Source organism: Dichomitus squalens (genome assembly GCF_000275845.1).
Source record: "Dichomitus squalens LYAD-421 SS1 unplaced genomic scaffold DICSQscaffold_81, whole genome shotgun sequence".
NCBI classification, from domain to species: domain Eukaryota; kingdom Fungi; phylum Basidiomycota; class Agaricomycetes; order Polyporales; family Polyporaceae; genus Dichomitus; species Dichomitus squalens.
In genome coordinates this window covers 23,342-41,318 of record NW_006766963.1, presented here as the reverse complement: position 1 = coordinate 41,318, position 17,977 = coordinate 23,342, and the positions used below count along the sequence as shown (strand labels likewise).

Sequence of the window (17,977 nt, the reverse complement as noted above, 5' to 3'; positions counted from 1 at the left end):
GTCACCCATGGACATACGGCGGTTGTTCACGACGACGGGCAATATCTGGACAAGGCGTGTTACTGTACATGCACGTGTGTACATGACTGGCATTGACCAATGCCCCGGACCCAAACCGAGCACAGAGAAACGGCCTGGGAATGTATGCCCGGTCCAGGCCTGTCTCCTCTGTTTGGGACCGCGGCATTGGCCAATGCACATCATGGTAATGTATTCGCAGATCCTTGCATGAACTACTACAATCATAGGAGACCTGTGGGGACTCACTGAATGGCAGCTAAAGTTTAGGAAAATGAGGAAAATGCTGCGCAAAAACCATGGCCAGCGCCGGGGTCGAACCGACGACCTTGGCGTCACACCGTCAGAACACATGTTCAAACCCGTATTAGCACCACGCTCTAACCAACTGAGCTAGCCGGCCATGTTCATACTATTTCTAATATTAATATATAATAGGCTTGGTAACGCCCTGGGAGAAAGCCCTCACCGGACTCGACTTCCCTTTCTGCTCCTATCACCCTCAGTATCCCTTGACGGCAGAGTCGAAAATGTTCTTCATCGTAAGGACTCTATCGAGTTTTTCCAGCACTACACCTAAGATGTGCAACAGAAAGAACTTTCACACACGATTCACCTCCATCCCTCGTACTTCGGCCCGCGGATGCTGCAGTTCCTCGAGTCGAAACTTTACTCGGACGTCGAAGGAACGTGTTCCGGCGAATTTGGATACATCATAGCTGTCGTATCCATTTTGGACATCGGGAAGGGCATGGTCATGCCAGGGAGCGGACAAGCTGAATTCGTAACGCGCTACCGCGCCATCGTGTTCAAGCCGTTCAAGGGGCAAGTGGTAGATGGAGTGGTAAACAACGTGAACAAGGTGCGCTTTGTTCGTGCTCATGCTGCGATATGCTTGTGGCCGGGTACTAGCGGTTGGTTGCGGTGGTTAGATGGGCTTTTTCGCGGATGTCGGACCCTTGACCGTCTTCGTGTCCCACCAAGTGAGTCCTCGCTGCTGTGGCGTGCTCTACTTCGCTCGCGTCGATGTTGATCTTGCGCCACGACGTCCCTCGTAGCTCATCCACCCTGAGTTGAAGTTCGACCCCAACTCAAACCCACCATCATTCGCGTCAGAAGACCAGGTTAGTCCGCGTCTTATTTCTCGAGTCCTTTCTTGGCCCTTCAATGCGTTTCCAGGTTATAGAGAAGAACACTAGGGTGCGTCTAAAAATTGTCGGTACGCGCGTCGACGCTACGGAGATTGTGCGTATCCCTACACTGTTACGTCCTTGCGATGGGACGAGCGCACTAATGCAAGGACGTTGGCTCGCACCTCGACCTGTTTGACAGTTCGCCATCGGCACAATCAAGGAAGACCACCTTGGCGTTATCGACTAAATGCTGCCCCGTTGTCTGATGCCATTCTCGGACTTCATCCTCACCGCTTTGTACCTGCTATCTGTATCACTACTCACTATTCCATGCTTACAGCCACTTCGAGGCCATCTAGTTGGACATTTGAGGACAATCAAGGATACGCGGCATCCGAGTCGGCGCTCTCTCAGAGCTTGAGAAGGCGTCATCCGCGCAGGCTCCCGCCGTCTCGTCCACCCCTTCATATCCCGTGTCTTTCTGATGTGCTCCAGGCTCTTGGGACGAAGGTCTTGCATCATGTCAGCACTCAACGTCGCCACTGCTGCACCGGATATGTGACTACAGGCAGTGCCCAAGGTCTCAGGCGGCGATGGAATCGGAACTTTAGTGTTTTGAGTTTGTTTATCATGTGCTATTTTTTCTATCACCTGTATCGGACTGGAGCCGATGATACGATGGGAGCGATAACGTTGCAGAGGCGCGACTGACCATTGCTGTGTCGCATCGTCAGTTACGTAGCTGTATCGCTTCACTTGTCTTCAATCCTTACACTCCTTATATCTAGCTCTAGATAAAGCCGCTGCGTCAATCGCGGTCCCTAATGAGTTCATGTGTGCGAATAGGACATATGGCGTCAGTCCGGAGGATGATAGCTCTGCATGTGGTAGTGAGTTAAAGTTCAGATGTATGCTTGCTCGGTCAATTGAATTCTACATGTCACTGTAGCCGAGCAGAAGGTCTACCATGTCGTGTACCCGAGGCCAGTGCGTGATTGTGCGGCATTGCGTGAGAAATGAAGCACGTCGTAAGAAGTAGTGGGTACTCCGAGATCAGTTATGATCAAAGATCACAATCTACTTCACTGAAGACCTGTGAGTGAAGCGTTCTCATATCAATGTTTGGGCATATTTTCACAATGATTCAAACCTTGTAGCGGGCTATACAAATATACTGCCTCAGCTCGCCTCTGTGCTCCAATAGCTTCCTCCTGTCGCTGTCCTGGTGACCACTAGCTTACCAGTCGTTATGTCCTTACCATCACAGACTTCCCAGATTGTGAACGGTTATATTAGCAAGTGATTCACCTCCCATTCTCAACTGAAGTGTGACAAGTGATCTGATAGTATGCTTCCTCCCATATAGTCTAAATCACGGCTACACCTCTTTAGCGGGAGCAGGTATGCCTCGCTAAATAGCTGTCCACCTCGGGGTCGCCTCACAAGGTCATGTAGCTGACTTATTCATCATGACGTCACAGTCCTTTTCTGTTATGATTCAATCATCACTACCGGCGATGAGCTTCGGTGTTTCTGGGGAAGAAAGGTCACCGTTGCCGCCATTCTGTTCTGGCTGAATAAATACGTGACACTGCTCGACTTGGTCTGGAGCATGGCGGCATACTTGGGAATGTCCGCCCAGGTGCGTAGCAGCCCGTTCGGGACTCCAAGCCTTCCACTGTCTGACCGTGACTCACGTCATCGCTCTGCCAGAGGTAATGTTCTACGGCGTTGCATCCTCTCTGGTAGGTGCGCTTCGAGCTGACTTGCAGTGACCTATCTAGTTGTGTCGCCACTGCCAAAGGCAACACAGCTGTTGAATTCTGCACCTTCCTGATCCTGGCAAGTGAGCATTGTGCCCTCTGCTTGTTCCATCAGACGTCTTATATAATACGACTTCTCCAGTGTTCACGGGTATACGTGTGTATGCGCTCCGCAAGAGCATAATCTTATCGGCTATTACCTTGCTCCTCTCCGCAGTACCTTTCGGAACAAACCTTGTAAGCTCTGTGACACCGAACATCACCAGCTGGCCAATTCTTACAACAGCGCATGATCACAGACTCAGTTCACGTTTGGACTGACGGGTGTGAACGAGCCATATGTCGGATGTCTTCCAGCCAGCGATACGACCCTAAGTGCAGCAAAAACGTGACCCCTTACCACCGCATTACTGAACAATCCATTGACACTAGTTCATCGTCTAGACGTAGGACCTCCGTTCTCGTCATGTCTCGCACTCATCTCACACAAAACTACAGTGACAGTGGTCACCCGTACAAGCGTCATTGCTGCCGATTGTCTTGCCATTGGCGCAACGTGGCTCACCTTGTCCAGCCGCTATGACGTTCGTCGTTTGGGTCAATTGAAGGGCACCATAACCAACGTTCTTCTTGTGGATGGTGAGTGCAAATCAATCGAGGCGAGTATTTTCTCTCGATAGTGCTAATCACTTCAGAACATAGGAACCATCTACTTTTTGTAAGTCAGAATCAATCGCAATGCTGGCAGTGCTTAGTCCCATGCCGGCCTAGAATTCTTGCTGCTCTCAACGTGCTGCACATGACGTTCACATTGCTCTCAGTACGTCTGAAGTCACCTAAAGTATGCTCCAACATTGACTCTCTTTAGTTCGATGTGCCATCCTTAGGACAGACTAGTAACATCAGTAACTTCGTGACCCCGTATGTACACAGTCATCGTACACGGTGTTAAATGTTGACTAACCACAACTGGCGCGTTCCTATTGGGAACACCTATCTAGGATATCCGGCATCCTCGTCTCTCGCTTTCTTATACGTCTTCAGAAGGCCAATCTGCGAGCTGTCAACGGAGGCTCTTCGCGAGTTTTGACCACGTCCCACGACAGCTCTATCATATTTGAGCGGGTCATCGGCTCACTAGGGGCTTATCTTCCACCAGAGGACTTTCTCCGTCAGGACGACGAAGCAGACGAACGTGGTGAGAGTGGGAATGCAGGCGTTGATCAGGGCGCCTCTGGATCGACCCCTCAAGAAGCGGAGGAACTACTACCATAGATTTTGGACATGTTGCCTCCCCAACATGTTCAAACTGAGACGTACGGACGCTGCCGATTGATTCTCCCTGTCCTCCTCTCCTTTATCATTGTACTCCTGCGCTTCACTGCTCTAGACTTCTGTTGTTCGTTGCCGTGTAGCCATTGCGCCATCTTCGCATTCACCTCGGCCCAAGCGCGATGGCCAAATCTTGATAGGGTGACCGCACCCATTGGCCGGCATCGCGTTCGTAAGGCGACTGCGCTTCAATCAGTCTGGTCCCTGAGCATTGTGGCCGCGCCGACTTGTCTTCCGAAGAGACTTGACGATACGCACCTATAGCACGGTAGCACCACGAGGATGCAGCGCGTTCATGATGGCGAAGGGATAACGCACGTCCGATTCTGCGCGTCAGTCTACATGACCGTTCCGCAACGAGCCAAGCGCGAGGGAGCATCTGGGCCGCACTGTCATACATTGCCTGGTAGATTCAGCACCGTACTCGTACATCCGTGCGCCATCCGTGCGTCAGAGAGCGTCGGCACTACTTCATCCCTTACTCACACCGCGCCCGGGGCCCATTCCCCTTCCACTACCCGCGCCTAGCACGACTCCCCGAGGGGGTCCACGCCCCCGACCCCTCCCCATCCCGCGCACTGCGTCTCCCCTCGAAATCGTGATGACGCCCCTCGCCCCACCCCTCGGGAGATACTGCCCCCGTGAATGCGAAGGGGCAGCCTGGGTATGGTCGACGTCCATGGCAGCGTCATCGTGAGCCACGTCCGCGTCCAATTGGGTATCGCTTATGTCGTGCCCCCTTCCTACGCTTCCCCTGCGTGCATGCCCGCGCCCGCGACCGCCTTGGAGCGCACCGCGCTTTGCCCCGCGCCCGAACTGGATCGAGGTCGGGACGAGAGACAGGGCGTCGAGCGAGCTCGCGAGGCCGTCGACGTCCCCCGCTGCGGGCTTCGCCGCCGCTTCTGCATCAGACCTCTTGTCTTTGTCCTTGCCCTTCGCTCTGCGCGCCTTCTTCGGGCTGCCTGTCGTTTGCGTTTCAGGCGCTGCCGTCGCGAGCCCCGCGGGCCGTACGATCTGTATTTTCTCTAGTAGGATCTCGTCTTCGTCGCCATCGTCGTCTCCTGCAGCTTCTGCATGCGCTTCCGACTCTGCCTCCGTCGCGTCCGCGTCCGCATCTTCCTCGCCCTCGTCCTCCCCTTCTTCTATAGCGCCGTCCTCGCGAGGCTTCCATTGTTTGCGTAGCAAGCTCGCGCCCTCGCCCCACTTCTTGAGAAGACCACCGACACCCTTGTTCGTGACGGCGAAGAAGTACTCCTTGGGATAGCCGTGTGCTTGTATGAGGTGCAGTCTGCGTGTTTTGGGTGTCGAGAACTTGCGCGTGCACGTCGCCAGATGGCACGCAAACTACAAAGAACCCTTTTCAGTTTCGATCAGAACGTTGAAAAAGAGACGAACCACGCACGATCTTCTCCCCGCGTTCCTGGCGTACCGCAGCAAGCGGGTCATGGCACTCTGTTTGGTGCTGCGGTAGCACACGACCAACGGTCAGCTCAAAGGGCTCCCAGCAGATCCTCACGAGCAGAACGGCTCCCTCTATCACATCGCGCACGGCGCGTGGAAGGAGACCAGACTCAGAACAAAGAGAATATGCCACTCACCAACTCCAGCAGCCACGCATCGGGGAACACGCACCCGCACCCCTTCTGCTCGCACACATGCGCGTGGTACATCGCATAGTGCGACTCGAGTTCGTGTGTCCCAGCGAGCGCCGTCGGCCGGTTCGGGGGGTTGCATGTCGGGGGTAGCGTGCAGAGGATGCCGCTGTGGCTCGCGGCCGATGTCGATGTCGATGGCTGCCCGGCTAGTGGCGGTGTCGCGCTCGCCCGGGCGAGTTTGGGCGTCGGCGAGTTGGTCGGCGAGGGCGATGGGGACAGGTCGGTGTTCTGAGGAGAGCGGGCTCGCTTGAAGGATGCCATGGGGGAGGGGAGGAAGGTGAGAGTACGCACGGGCGGTTGTGGTGTGCCATAGAGCTGGAGATTCCGGACCGGCGGTCCCTTGAAACGACGCCCGCGTCATCTTCAGTGTTGGCAAACTCTTACCTCTTCCAACGCCCAAGATTCACTCATATCAGTTTAGACCTTGCTACGTCGGGTCTATTTGACGATGAGCTATCACAGTCGGTTCTCATATCTCGACAGACCACGCACATAAATACTAGAGAGAGTCCGAGCCCAACATCAACCTGTATAACATACGTCGAAACCAGGAAGCAGCGTAACATGTCATATAACGATGTCATACAACTAAGCAAACCCTTTTTAGAACCCCTATCGAGCGTAGCTGAATGGTCCAACTCACATAGTCGACACGTCATGCGAGATAGGTCTACAACAGCGAAGCTAAGACAGGATCAGTCCGTGCAGGTACGACCCAGAAAGTACGGGATAGCTTTCTCAGGTCGGCGGCAAAATTGACTGGGACCAGATCTCTATACACCTCCACGGAGACCGGTCTGTCCTGGGGCTTCAAATTGGCCTCGGACCCCCATTCCTCCCCGGACTTCGTCTTGCACCAGGTCACAGCCTCTTCTAGTAGACGATAAGACGCTCCTGCGGACTTGGCTTTAGAAGGGTCCTTCCAAGAGGTTTTCCAACGAGCCGGCTCGTCGGAATTGAGGAACTCCTGGAACTTTCGTATGGCGCCGCGGATATCCACTCTCTGCTCCTTTTGGAGGGTCGAATATGCACAGTCGCTCATGAGCGCGACACAGCTGATACAAGTCGCGATTGTGCGCATGTACCATCCCAAAGCCGATAGACTCGGAAGCTCGCCTTTGTCGTACTCCGCCCTAGCCTTTTCGGTGTTCTCTACCGCCACTCTAGCTACTGTATGAACTTCAGTGTCAATCGAAGGCGCGTGGTTTGATGTGGACTTACTGATGTTCGAGGTAAACTCTTCATGTAGTATCTGCCCCACGTTCCGGAGTCGCAAGACGGACGAACCAAGCAGATCGCTATGGGCCTGCATGAGGACCGAATCTGGTGATCTCAGCACAGCTACCTTTGCGATGTACGCGACAAGATCGGTGTATCGGTGTCTGATGTCGTCTGGGAGAGATGTGAGATCCCATCGTTCTTTCAACGTCTTCTCGATCTTCAGCATGTACCTCGCAGCGACCTCCGGGGCACGTGTCAAATCGTACATAAACGGCTTTGTTCGCTCGAGGTCCCAACTATTGAGGGTGATGGTGTACGCCTCCGAGAGCATGTCTCCATCGAAGGTGGCCGGGTTTTCAGTGGTCCTGACTGACTCCTCGCCTCTCCACTCCCACTTCCGAAGGCTCATTGTCGGAGCCATCCAACGGGACCACCATTGTGCGAGTCGTTCAGCCATCTGGGTAAGGGCCGAACGGAACGACGCGTAGCGGTCACGGAGGGCGCGAAAGCAGGCTTTGATGGCTGCCTTTCGTTGGGGGGATAGTGTCATGTAGGCGAAAATGGGTCCCACGAAGACGAGTCCCAAGGAGATAACGAGGGACCATAGCGGTATTGGTAGGACGATGGGTCGGGTCCATTTCCAGACGTAGCTCGCAGCCCGGGCTTGCGGCGAGTGATAGCAGCAGCTGCTGAACAAGATGGGAAGAAGAGTAGTGCCGGCCAGAAAAGCAAACAGTGCTGCAGTGGGTACGACCACCACAGTTGCAACGGTGATATTGGTGTTGTATAGGAACACGACCATGCCGACGAGAAAAAAGATCAACGCCGCCAGGAGGAGAACGGGAAGCACCGCTACAATTGCCGTGACATGCCACAAGTTCAGGTTATTCAACCGATCTTGCCTCCGCCGGATGATCTCCTCAGCAATGGCATATAGTCCAGAGCCATGCTCCTTTAGCCATTGTTTCACGATGATACCGATCGTCGCGGAAGCAAGACTCAAGACGATGCTGATAAACCAAAGTGAGTTTAGCCACACAGCATACCGAGGGGCTTGGAAAGGCGGTGGAGGTGGCAGCGAGTCGAAAGCAGGCCGTGTGGAGTTCACGAAAGATGGGTTTACGGAGAAACTCGAAAGCTGTGCGGAGATCTGCAAAAGAATGGCCGTGGTCTGGTCGGTTGGTAGGGGCAGGAGCAGTGGGTACGCCAAGACGTTGAACGCGGTGAGGACCGCCGAAAATAGTCCAGCCTGATTGGGTCTCGCTAAGTCCTCGCTCATGGCCCTTCATACATGGAAACCATCACTCACAAATGTCAGCAGCCCATCAATCTCCTTGTTCCATTGATCGACAAGCTCGTCATTGTAAACTTTGACTACGTTGGCCGCGTCGCGCCATGCCTGTATTCTCGTATCTTCGGTGGACACGAGGTCTATCTGCTCTTGGAGCATCTGGTATGCTTTCTTTTGATTCATTCAGAACGATTATCAAGAGTCCGCAGAAGGATGTCAAACACTGACCGACTTGGTGAGGGGCGTATCCGGGTCTTCGGGCGCATCCTTGCGACACGTGAGCTGGAGGGTGTGATACTCATTCAGATATACTCACTGCCTGTTCGAGAACTTCTCTGTGTTCAGCCGCTGGCATTTGCGCCAATGCAATCATCGCGTTCTCCATCCCCTCAGCTTCTGCTATGAGCTGATGAGTGAAACTGTTTGTCGATAATAGGGCTGATAATAGGGCTGAAATGCTCACAATACCCCAATGTGAATGTCTTGCGGTGTATTGGCCTGGATCTCGCAATTGTGGTTTATGGGGTACCAGCCGTGCAATGCGTCTCGGCAGAGGTATAGCCGCAAAATCAAGTCCCCTGCCTGTGGTGGCGATCGCTCCGATATGGCGTGACCTATGACAATGAACACCAGCGGATCTTGCAAGAGAGTAGACAGAGGGATCACTAGAGAAGCTGGGAGGTCATATTAGTGGGGCCTTGGGCTTATATAGTCGGTATGGCGTTGGACACTGACCCGTTTTGACAAGCGTGCAATATCATATTCTCAGGAAACGTTGTCGGGAGTACCTTGAATGAAGCGAGCATGCTAATCACGCAAGCTAAGCCTACCATACTACTATGTCAGAACGCTGTACGGTCCCTACGATATTACGGGAACCTACGGCATTAATGATACCATATTGAGTGAATGATTGAGCCGAAATACGTATGCCTAGCCTTCAGTGCCAGTGCTACTATATTGCGGTGAAAAGCCATTCAATCTCCGTACATGAGACTGAGTTGATCTGCGGGGCTCCGTGTCGTAGGTATATGTCAGTGTTCGATCAGTTCGGATCCGGGGAAGCCCTTGCCTCAAACGGTGTATCTTCCCTGAAAAAATAACGAGTCAAAGCACGACTTCCTGGGGATGATGGAGGGAGTCTTCCTGGCGGTGTCAGACAGAAGCATAAGTAGAAGGTTTTTCACGTTGCTGAACAAGAAGTGGATACAAACTCGCCCGCTCTGTCCCTGGCACTGAATGAACGCGCAGCGAGCATGTGGTGGTTGGCCTGCTCACGGATGGGTCAAGCATGTACCACACTGAGCTACCAGTCCGCACCAACCTAGAGTGCCGTTCCCAGACGTTGAAGCATGCTCTCCTCCTCATGCGGCAACGCATCTGCGCTCGCCTCGTCCGCGCTACAGAACCCGACCGCAGTATGCCGTGTGCGTGCTTATGACGACTTGGCTTTGCTCATACGCACCGGAGACATGGAATTGGCTATTATAGACGCAGAGCTCTTTCACAGAGGCGGTGATGAAAGCCGGACGATTTCGCGCTCCCTGGTGTGCTGTGGGCTCGCGCGTTGCGCGAGGTGGAAGCGTAACTGAAAGTACCGTCTGTCGAGGTTACAGCGTGTGTGAATGGCCGCCATGCCAGAGTACGGAGGTAGGAGGAAAACGAGGACGTCACCTGTCCGGGTGCCTTCATTATCCGGTCGGGTTGGATCTCGACCTGAGTGCGAGTCAGCAATGATCGATGTTCGATACAAATATTGAGCTTGACGTGGGGAGCCCACACACGCTACCTCCAGGACGATATCCGCATGCCTGCTTAACACGATATGGGTCGCAGTGGCCATGCAGGGCTTCCGCCGCACAAGCGACAAGAAGGTTAAGGGAGACACTGCCCGAGCGCAACGCCGCGCTGACTGCCTTGTGCCCCTATAAGTTTGAGTCCCAATTCCAGCTCCAGCCTACCCCCCAGGCTGAGACCGTCCGGCTTCGTGCGCGTGCTCCCGCTAGGCATGGCAAGCCTTACGCTCTTCTTTCCGAAAGCAACCCGTTCAGGTAGATGGTCGTCGGCATAAGGGGGTTGATGACCTAAACACCTTGTTGCTCGCGTAACACGAGGAATTGTGCGATGGAAAGTTTGGTCAACTTACCTGTGATGGAGTATTCCTTTGAGATGAGGGCTATCCCGTCGATGGTTTGCATATGCTGGATCGAAACAAGTGGGCTAGTGGACAAGTTCTGTGAAGAGTGAAATACGGATTCTTGGGCTGTATCCATACAGTTATGCCCGGCAGCTGCATACATCATCTTAAACCGTAAAGAGAGCGCTGCGATCAAGGGATTGAAAGTAGTGGAAGTCGTTCGTCGAGGTCGTGTCTATGATGGATCGCTCATAGAGGAATCATCAAAGCAGCATACGTGCCTCCAGTAGAGCGCTAGCTAATCCCCCTGTGACCGCACCTCCGCGTTGGAGATGGGTCACGTTACGACAGAAACTTAGCTATACCCACAGACCGTTGAACGGTGGGCAAACCCTCGTACTTGCGATCTTCACCGAGTCTCAATTGAATCGGTTTTGTCGAGAGATGCCCTTGGAGGAGTATGGCCTCAGCACTATTTTCGACCGACAACGCTCCGTAACGGCAATGCATCGCCATCATCTAAGTACGCCGGAGGCATAGTAGCAGAACAATCGGCGACGTGGCAGTGCACGAGCCTTTAGTGTTTGATGCTCGGCGATGTCACTAACCGTACGCAGGGAGCGCGTTCGACACTAGTTACTGGTTTTCCCTGCGGATAGCCAGAGAGCCCCGGTGATCTGGAGCACCGTATCAGCATGGTGCCGTCGGGGCATGGGGTAGCAGGCGGGAAGCGCACCATCTATATAACGCCGAGCGACAGACGTCACGATGCTGAAACCTTCATATGTATTAGAACGCATATGGCGCAAGGAAGTTCTCCAAGCCCCGATCGAGCCGCATAAGTCTGAAGAGAATGAATGCCTCCGGGGCCCCTACTTCGTGGTCCCTGGAGGGTGGTAAGTGAAGAATTGCACCATATGCAGCCACAGTACGCATCAGCAAATTATGCAAAAAATGGTATTGCATGGCCACGGCGCCCGAAACTGGCCTACCCTTTCCGGGAACCGCAAGCGCCTACTCATTCTGGCCAACTCCCATCTCGTCCGACGGACTCCGGCCATGGAACATCTGTGCATGTGGATCCCGGCAACGATAAGTAGGTATAAATCTTGTGCTATCAATTCATACCACTCAATCGTCATTAGAGAAAGTGCGGATACATCGATACCACGCAAAGCGCTCCGCTGTACCACAGCCGCCTCTTACTGGCATCTCCACGATCTCCTTCTCCCTCTCCCGAGCGCGCTCCTCGTCCTCCTCCATCTTCCTCTCTGCCCCCACCCTCTCCGCCTCCTCATTGACGCGTCCGCCACTGCAGTCATGAGCGGCGGCCATGCCAGTGCAGCGGCAGGTCAGGTTCAACTTGCGGGGCCGAAGTGCCAATGCAGGTAGAGCGGGTGAGTGCGGGGCAACTCAGCAGTGTTGCAGTCTGTCAGATGGTGTTTTCGCTGTGGACGACAGCAAAACCGACCAGATGCCTGATGTGCTGGAGCGCAGCCAGTGTGAGTGTCTGCCGGGTGTGGTGACGTTCCTTACACGATCCGCACCCAATTTTGCTCCTCGATGACGCGTATTCTAGGTTTGCAACTCAATCAACGGAGTGTCATCCTGCCAGCCCTGCCCTGAACCGTTACTTGCAAAACCCCCCCAGCTTTCGACGCCGCGTCTGCATACCTCCTTCATCGCCCGCTACAACATGCCATTCCTACAACATTCCCCTTGGGTTCTGATGTTTGTAAGTCGTCCCGAGAAGCCCGTAGCTACTTATGTCTATGTTCCACGCTCCTGGCTTTGACATCTCAGAAACACCCCATAGGTATGTACGATGTGTGCATACAAGATTCGTTCTTGCTCCTGCGCTTTTGGTAAGCCTTTTCGCCTCACTTACCTTTCGTGTTATCGCATAGACATTGTCGTGTACTTGTCACTTTGTGTCTCGGGATCACCCTTGCTCCTGCCTAGTCAGCGACTAGCCCTACTAACCCTAACCACGCCTTTTCTCGCGCACAACAGGTGTATGTAAACTATTTAACTCAATGTCTCCCTTCTCCCAAGTGTAGCAGCTCACGTCCAATTATGATTGATTATTGAAAATGCAAACTCGAATTGTGTGATGATTTGTCGGCGAGTTTTGGAACATGACGAAGGACCGTTTCGCAGCGTGAGCTTGGGCATTCATGGCAGAATTTGCACCAGCTACAGACCATGTGTGCTCATTGGCTCAGTCAATAATGTACATCATCGGCCTTACTTCCCCTACAGTATGGTAGCTGCCGTCCGAATGCCCTGTGAGGTCTGGCCATTGTGGACCATAACTGGCGATTGGGTCGTACCATTCGCCATCCCTTTGCCATCCCTTGCCAATCTGGTCTGAAAGGCGGAATCTGGACATCACTTACCATTCGTTTCACTTATTTGCTGATGCGCACACAAGAGTGGACCACCAGTGGACCAGGACTCGAGGCAAATGGGGTGCTCGGTATTTCGGCACGCGCTGCCACCGGCACAGACGTCGGCAAGCTGTATGAACGTGCTGCCGTAAACCTTGCACTACATATTGATATGGAACTTCGTCTCCGCCGTGCTAGACCTTTCAGTCGCTAGCAGTTACATAGAGAGGGTTGTTGTGGTCGGAGGCATAGAAATTATCGGGACAATAGAGCAGCGTCGCGACGACGTCCGCGGACAACGGCAAGATAAGAGGAGGTTCGAACCCCGAAAACGGCGCGGCATCCTGTTTGATCTTATCTCGTCGTATGCGCCGCCAAACGCCGGTGGCTTGGGAGCTTGCTTCGGGCCCTGAGCGACTTGGAACAAGAACCCCACGCCCCCGCACACCTTCTCTGTACCCTCGTCGTCGCATCCACTAGCTTGCTCGACAACACTCACAATGACCGCGCACGACGAGTCGCGCGAAGCCACGGCGCTTCCGCCACAAACCAAGAACAATCATGTCATCGTCGACGAACCACAGTCGGCCGGTTTATCGACGCCTCCGGAGGAAGTCAATGGTGTGTGCATCTTCCCCCTCTTGACATTGGCTGGGCAACGAGCGTAGCATGTTCAGGGTTAGACGTGAAGAGCAGCTCGAGGAAACGGGAACGGGAGGTCTCATTGGAACCGGCGACACCTCAGACTACCACGCTGGTACGTCTCTCGATCGACTCATTTAGGCTTTCCATCTCGCTACGCCTCTGCCGTTATTCCTCTTTTCGTCCTGCGATGTTCGCCGTCATTGTGCACGTTGGTCTGTGCCATCATGATAGCTCGTGCAGCTCTCCTGGATCGTCCCGCTATTCTTGTGTGGTTACCCTCTGCCCAGGCGCGCTATCTTGCCACACGTTGTTTATCGGTCCTGGCATCATTCGAGACATTGCACCAAACTATACATGACATAGTGATCGCCGTCTACGACCTGACATGTATAGAGGCCGCCGCCTTCATCCAGGCCTGGCGTGATACTCGTGCGACTCCTTCGCTCTTCCTCCTTCTCCTTCCTGCTTCTCTATACTAGGCGCTAACGCGTGTTCTAGGAAATTGACTCCGAGAAGTCGGACAGCAAAGATCGTCGTACTCCTGCAAAGAAGAATCGCACCAGTGACGGCGTCCTCGAAGCGCCACAAGAACAGGCGGAAGACGACGCGAAGCTGAATGGTTCTCCACCACATGAGACCAAGGTACGGCAAATAAGTCAGGGTGTGGAAGATATCACATGGCAAAATATGAAGAAGAGCGGCTCGACGGAAGCTCGACCCGAGAATGGGCAGGATGTCTCGGGGGGAACAGATCGGGAGAGCACGATGGAGGGCGTCGCTGATGCCCAAGCGCCTGCCGAGACAGAGCAGACTCAAGCAACCGGAGACACAACTCAGGGAGTGGACAGTCAGGACGAGGTGATCGTCCCTCCGCTTATGCGTGGGGAGAACCCACCGATCCTCGACGACGCCGCCGGCGAAGAGGACACGGGTGCAGCCGCTGGTGCGGAGCACCCGGCCGACTCTCATATCCCGGGAGCGCCTGAGCCCTCGAACGAGCCGACCTCCCCGTCCGAGTCCGAGAAGACTGTGCCCGAAAAGGTCTCGGATGCTCCTCGATTGCCTTCCTCGCACCGACGTGGCTCCGACTCTGACCAGGAGAAGGGGGTCCTAAAGCGCAAGCTTGGCGACCGGACGGTGAGCGAGGCTTTGGTCCCCGGGGAGATCCCGGGGCGCAACGGCGTCGCGGTTGTTGGAGCAACGAAGCGTCCCCGAGATGACCCCGAAGTGGACCCCAACACGAGGGAGAGGAAGCGACCGACGCCTCCGCCCGAGGAGGACGAGAAGCAAGCGGAGAAGAAGGAGGCGACGCCACCGAAGGACGCTACTCCTAAACTTGTGAGTTACTCTGTACTTGATCTATATTACTCGTCTCAACGTGGCTACACGTCGTAGGGCGGATTTGCTGCTTATGCATCCACGAGTTCTCCGTTCGCAAAAGTCACGGGACCCCGCGTCTTCGGTGCAAAGCAACCAACCTCTCCTTGGGCGGCTGCAAGCGGCAGTGACAGCTCTGCGAACGCGTTCTCGTCTAGCACGGCGAACTCCCCGTTCTCCTCTTTCGCATCCTCCCCCTCCCCTTTCGGCTCGTCCGCTCCATCGAAGGACGCCGCCAATAGCTCGTCCACTCCCGAGGCGTCCGCCCCACAAGCACACAAGCGGACCGGATTTGAGGCGTTCGCGTCTGCGACATCACCCTTTGCTAGTGCGGCGAAGCGGCCCAAGTCCCCTCCCCCATCCACCAGCTCCAGCGTGCTCCGGAGCCGCTCGCCCTCGCGACACGGCACCCCCGTGCGGTCTGTCAACGCGTTCTCCGCGTACGCCGTCGGGGGCGCACAGGGCTTCGCTGCCCCCACGCCCAGGCGTCCCCCGGCGTTCGGCGACGCGTCTACGTCGAGCTCTGCGGGCGTTTTTGGGGCGTCGGGGTCCAAGGCGGGCGGCAGCGTGCTAGATGCGGGTAGCGAATCAGGTTCTGGAGAGGATAGCGAGAGCGGGAAGGAGGGCAAGGCCGGCAGGAAGGAGAAAGTGGTGAGCTTCGGGGAGCGGCTGAGGGCAGAGAAAGACAGGGAGGACGAGGGTGAGGAAGAGGAGGAACAGAAGAAGCTGAACCTGACTGAGCAGGAGGGTGCGTATCTGGTTCCGTTGGCCGTTCTTGTGTGGGGTGGGTGACTGACAGGATGTGCAGTGCATACTGGAGAGGAAGATGAGGACACAGTATACCAAGTGCGCGGGAAGCTGTTCGCGCTGAGCGAGCAGAACCAGTGGAAGGAGCGGGGCACGGGGATGTTGAGGTTGAACGTGAGGACTGAGGATGGGGGTGGGGCGCGGCTCAGTACGTTCCTTCTTTGCTTTTGTAGTTTGTCGAATCGGGACTGACGCGTTGGGCAGTCATGCGGAAGGAGGCAGTCTACACGGTGCTGCTGAACGCGACGTTGTTCAAGGGCATGCGGTGCTTCGCTGCTCAGGATCCTCGGTACATCCGGTTTAGTGTGATCGAACACAACGTTACGACGCACTACAACCTCAGGGTGAGTCTCATTATGTGATGCGAATGGTATCGCGTGCTTGATTCTGACTATCGCGTGGTCTAGGTATCGAACGCGAAGATTGCCGAGGAGCTCCTCGAGGAGATCAACGCGCATATCCCAACCGATTAGATCGCCCACCAAATGCGGAGGGGTCTACGTCTTGTAAGTCCTCATCTCGCCGCCCATACATGAGTCGACTCGAGGACTTCGGACGATGAGGGCGGCAAGTACCTCTACGCCTCGGAGGCTGCAGATGCTTCCGCCCCACGTCGATGATATGTTTTACAACACTGCTGGATCGAATATTTCCCTGCGACTGTTACGATAGTCAAGCTATTTAGTGCCCTTGAGCCTCCTTTTTGACGAGAACGTTGAAGTAGTTACAATCCTGTATATCTATTCCCCCCCCCACCTTGCAATCGGGTCTGAAGAAGTGTCTCAAGCACGTTCTTCTTTGGGATCTGCATTGAACCGCGTGCCTGTGCAGGGTCGCAGCGATGGGTATTGACGTGAAAGACGTGTGCGCTCTTGGTGACAAATTTAAGGCTGACAGTAGGCTCGGACATCGAGGTCCGGACATACTGAGGACGGGCGGGCGCTTCTCTACAAGCATCCTGCTTGCCTCTGACCGTCATGCTTCTTCATGCCTTCATATGTACAGCTACATGTGCTGTACACTTGCTACAAGTAATCGTGGTTTATGTGCACTAGGTCTATGTTAGGCGCCCACAGTCGTCGCTAGAGAAGCTTCAAGAATGTGAGTGCCACACATGGCAACGCCGTGCAGAATGCAGCTAGGTCTATCCGAGGCCGTTCATCCCTGATTAGCTGGTGAAGGAGATATCTGGATGATCAGCTCGAGGCAGGTCTCCAATCTACCTCTCCTCGGTTCACAAACGCAATGCCCGTCCTCGGCATCGAACTCTCCCTTGCCGCGGGCACGAGCATCCATGTTGCTATAGCAGGATGACTACCGCGTGCGCGCATTTCGCCGCTGCCCTATGACCCGTTCGCCACACTCCCTCCGCGGGTGGCTGAGCCAAGGAGGATATGCGCTTCTGAACGCGGGCTATGACAGGGCTATCCGGATGATGGGGTGTAGGGAAGCTTGAGCTTGTCTTACACGCCGCACGGTTACAGGGAAAGCACATGCCTTGGGCGGTCTTAAGAGTCATTGTCCGCGGAAAACGTGAGCATGACATCACACAAAGCCTTTGTAACCCCTCAACGTACCGTTCCTGTGAACAAGCCTTGCTGGCGGTGAATATAACTGCGGGCCCCTGGGGTTGCACGGAGGACGACGGAAGTGGACGGCACGAGGCCCGCGGCGGCTGGAAATGTGTGATTGGATCTCTGTGGCGCAGAACGGGGTCAAGGCAGGCGGCTAAATCCGGAAGGATGGATCTCAGATCCACGCGTGTAAAATGATCGAAGTCGCCCTTCAGCCACCTCTCCCCGCCCCGATCTCACTGCAGCCGGGATGTGATGTGGGGCTGCAGCTCAAGAGTTCGCGGGTCGACGTAGGTAGAGAGAACGAAATATCGCTCTCCGTGTGCAGCATACCTGAATATGATGGTATGAGCAGCGAGCGAGGGACTGGGGAGGGAGTTGGATTGCCACGCGACGAGGGAAATAAGGAAGACGCTTATGAGGTAAGAGGTGTTGCGAGATAACGATCTCGATTACCCCTGTGATCAGCGACCGCGTTTTCAATGGACGTCTGCCAATTTCTCACCTTCCGTCGCCCTCTTCCCTTCCCCCACCTCCCACCATGGACCTCGCCTCCCTTCTCCACGACTCGCCCTCAGACGACCTCCGCAGGCGACAGTCTCGCCAGGACCCGCCACCCGATGCACACGCACAG

General features: G+C 54.9%; 4 protein-coding genes and 1 non-coding gene across 5 annotated transcripts; 2 read left to right on the top strand and 3 right to left on the bottom strand.

Moving 5' to 3' along the window:
* Positions 1–318: 318 nt before the first annotated feature.
* Positions 319–421, bottom strand: DICSQDRAFT_t208. The gene has a single exon. It is a non-coding gene; the product is annotated as a tRNA-Ile (tRNA).
* A 127-nt stretch (positions 422–548) lies between these two features.
* DICSQDRAFT_175060 (uncharacterized protein) lies at positions 549–1,398 on the top strand (the record flags this gene model as incomplete). Its single annotated transcript, XM_007370931.1, has 6 exons — positions 549–560; positions 611–880; positions 951–1,001; positions 1,077–1,142; positions 1,198–1,263; positions 1,351–1,398. 6 exons carry the CDS (start codon positions 549–551, stop codon positions 1,396–1,398), a joined length of 513 nt encoding a protein of 170 aa, XP_007370993.1.
* Positions 1,399–5,645: 4,247 nt separating this feature from the next.
* DICSQDRAFT_26225 (uncharacterized protein) lies at positions 5,646–6,003 on the bottom strand (the record flags this gene model as incomplete). The annotated part of the gene is made up of 2 exons (XM_007370930.1): positions 5,646–5,708; positions 5,845–6,003. Coding segments are annotated over 2 exons (222 nt in total), but the record flags the coding sequence as incomplete, so codon positions are not given.
* A 1,960-nt stretch (positions 6,004–7,963) lies between these two features.
* On the bottom strand, positions 7,964–8,572 carry DICSQDRAFT_71847 (uncharacterized protein; the record flags this gene model as incomplete). The annotated part of the gene is made up of 2 exons (XM_007370929.1): positions 7,964–8,371; positions 8,432–8,572. Coding segments are annotated over 2 exons (549 nt in total), but the record flags the coding sequence as incomplete, so codon positions are not given.
* Positions 8,573–13,380: 4,808 nt separating this feature from the next.
* DICSQDRAFT_141368 (uncharacterized protein) lies at positions 13,381–16,518 on the top strand. Its single transcript, XM_007370928.1, has 7 exons — positions 13,381–13,561; positions 13,618–13,697; positions 14,084–14,923; positions 14,981–15,710; positions 15,771–15,917; positions 15,974–16,113; positions 16,177–16,518. Exons 1-7 carry the CDS (start codon positions 13,441–13,443, stop codon positions 16,240–16,242), a joined length of 2,124 nt encoding a protein of 707 aa, XP_007370990.1. The 5' UTR covers positions 13,381–13,440; the 3' UTR covers positions 16,243–16,518.
* Positions 16,519–17,977: the final 1,459 nt, after the last annotated feature.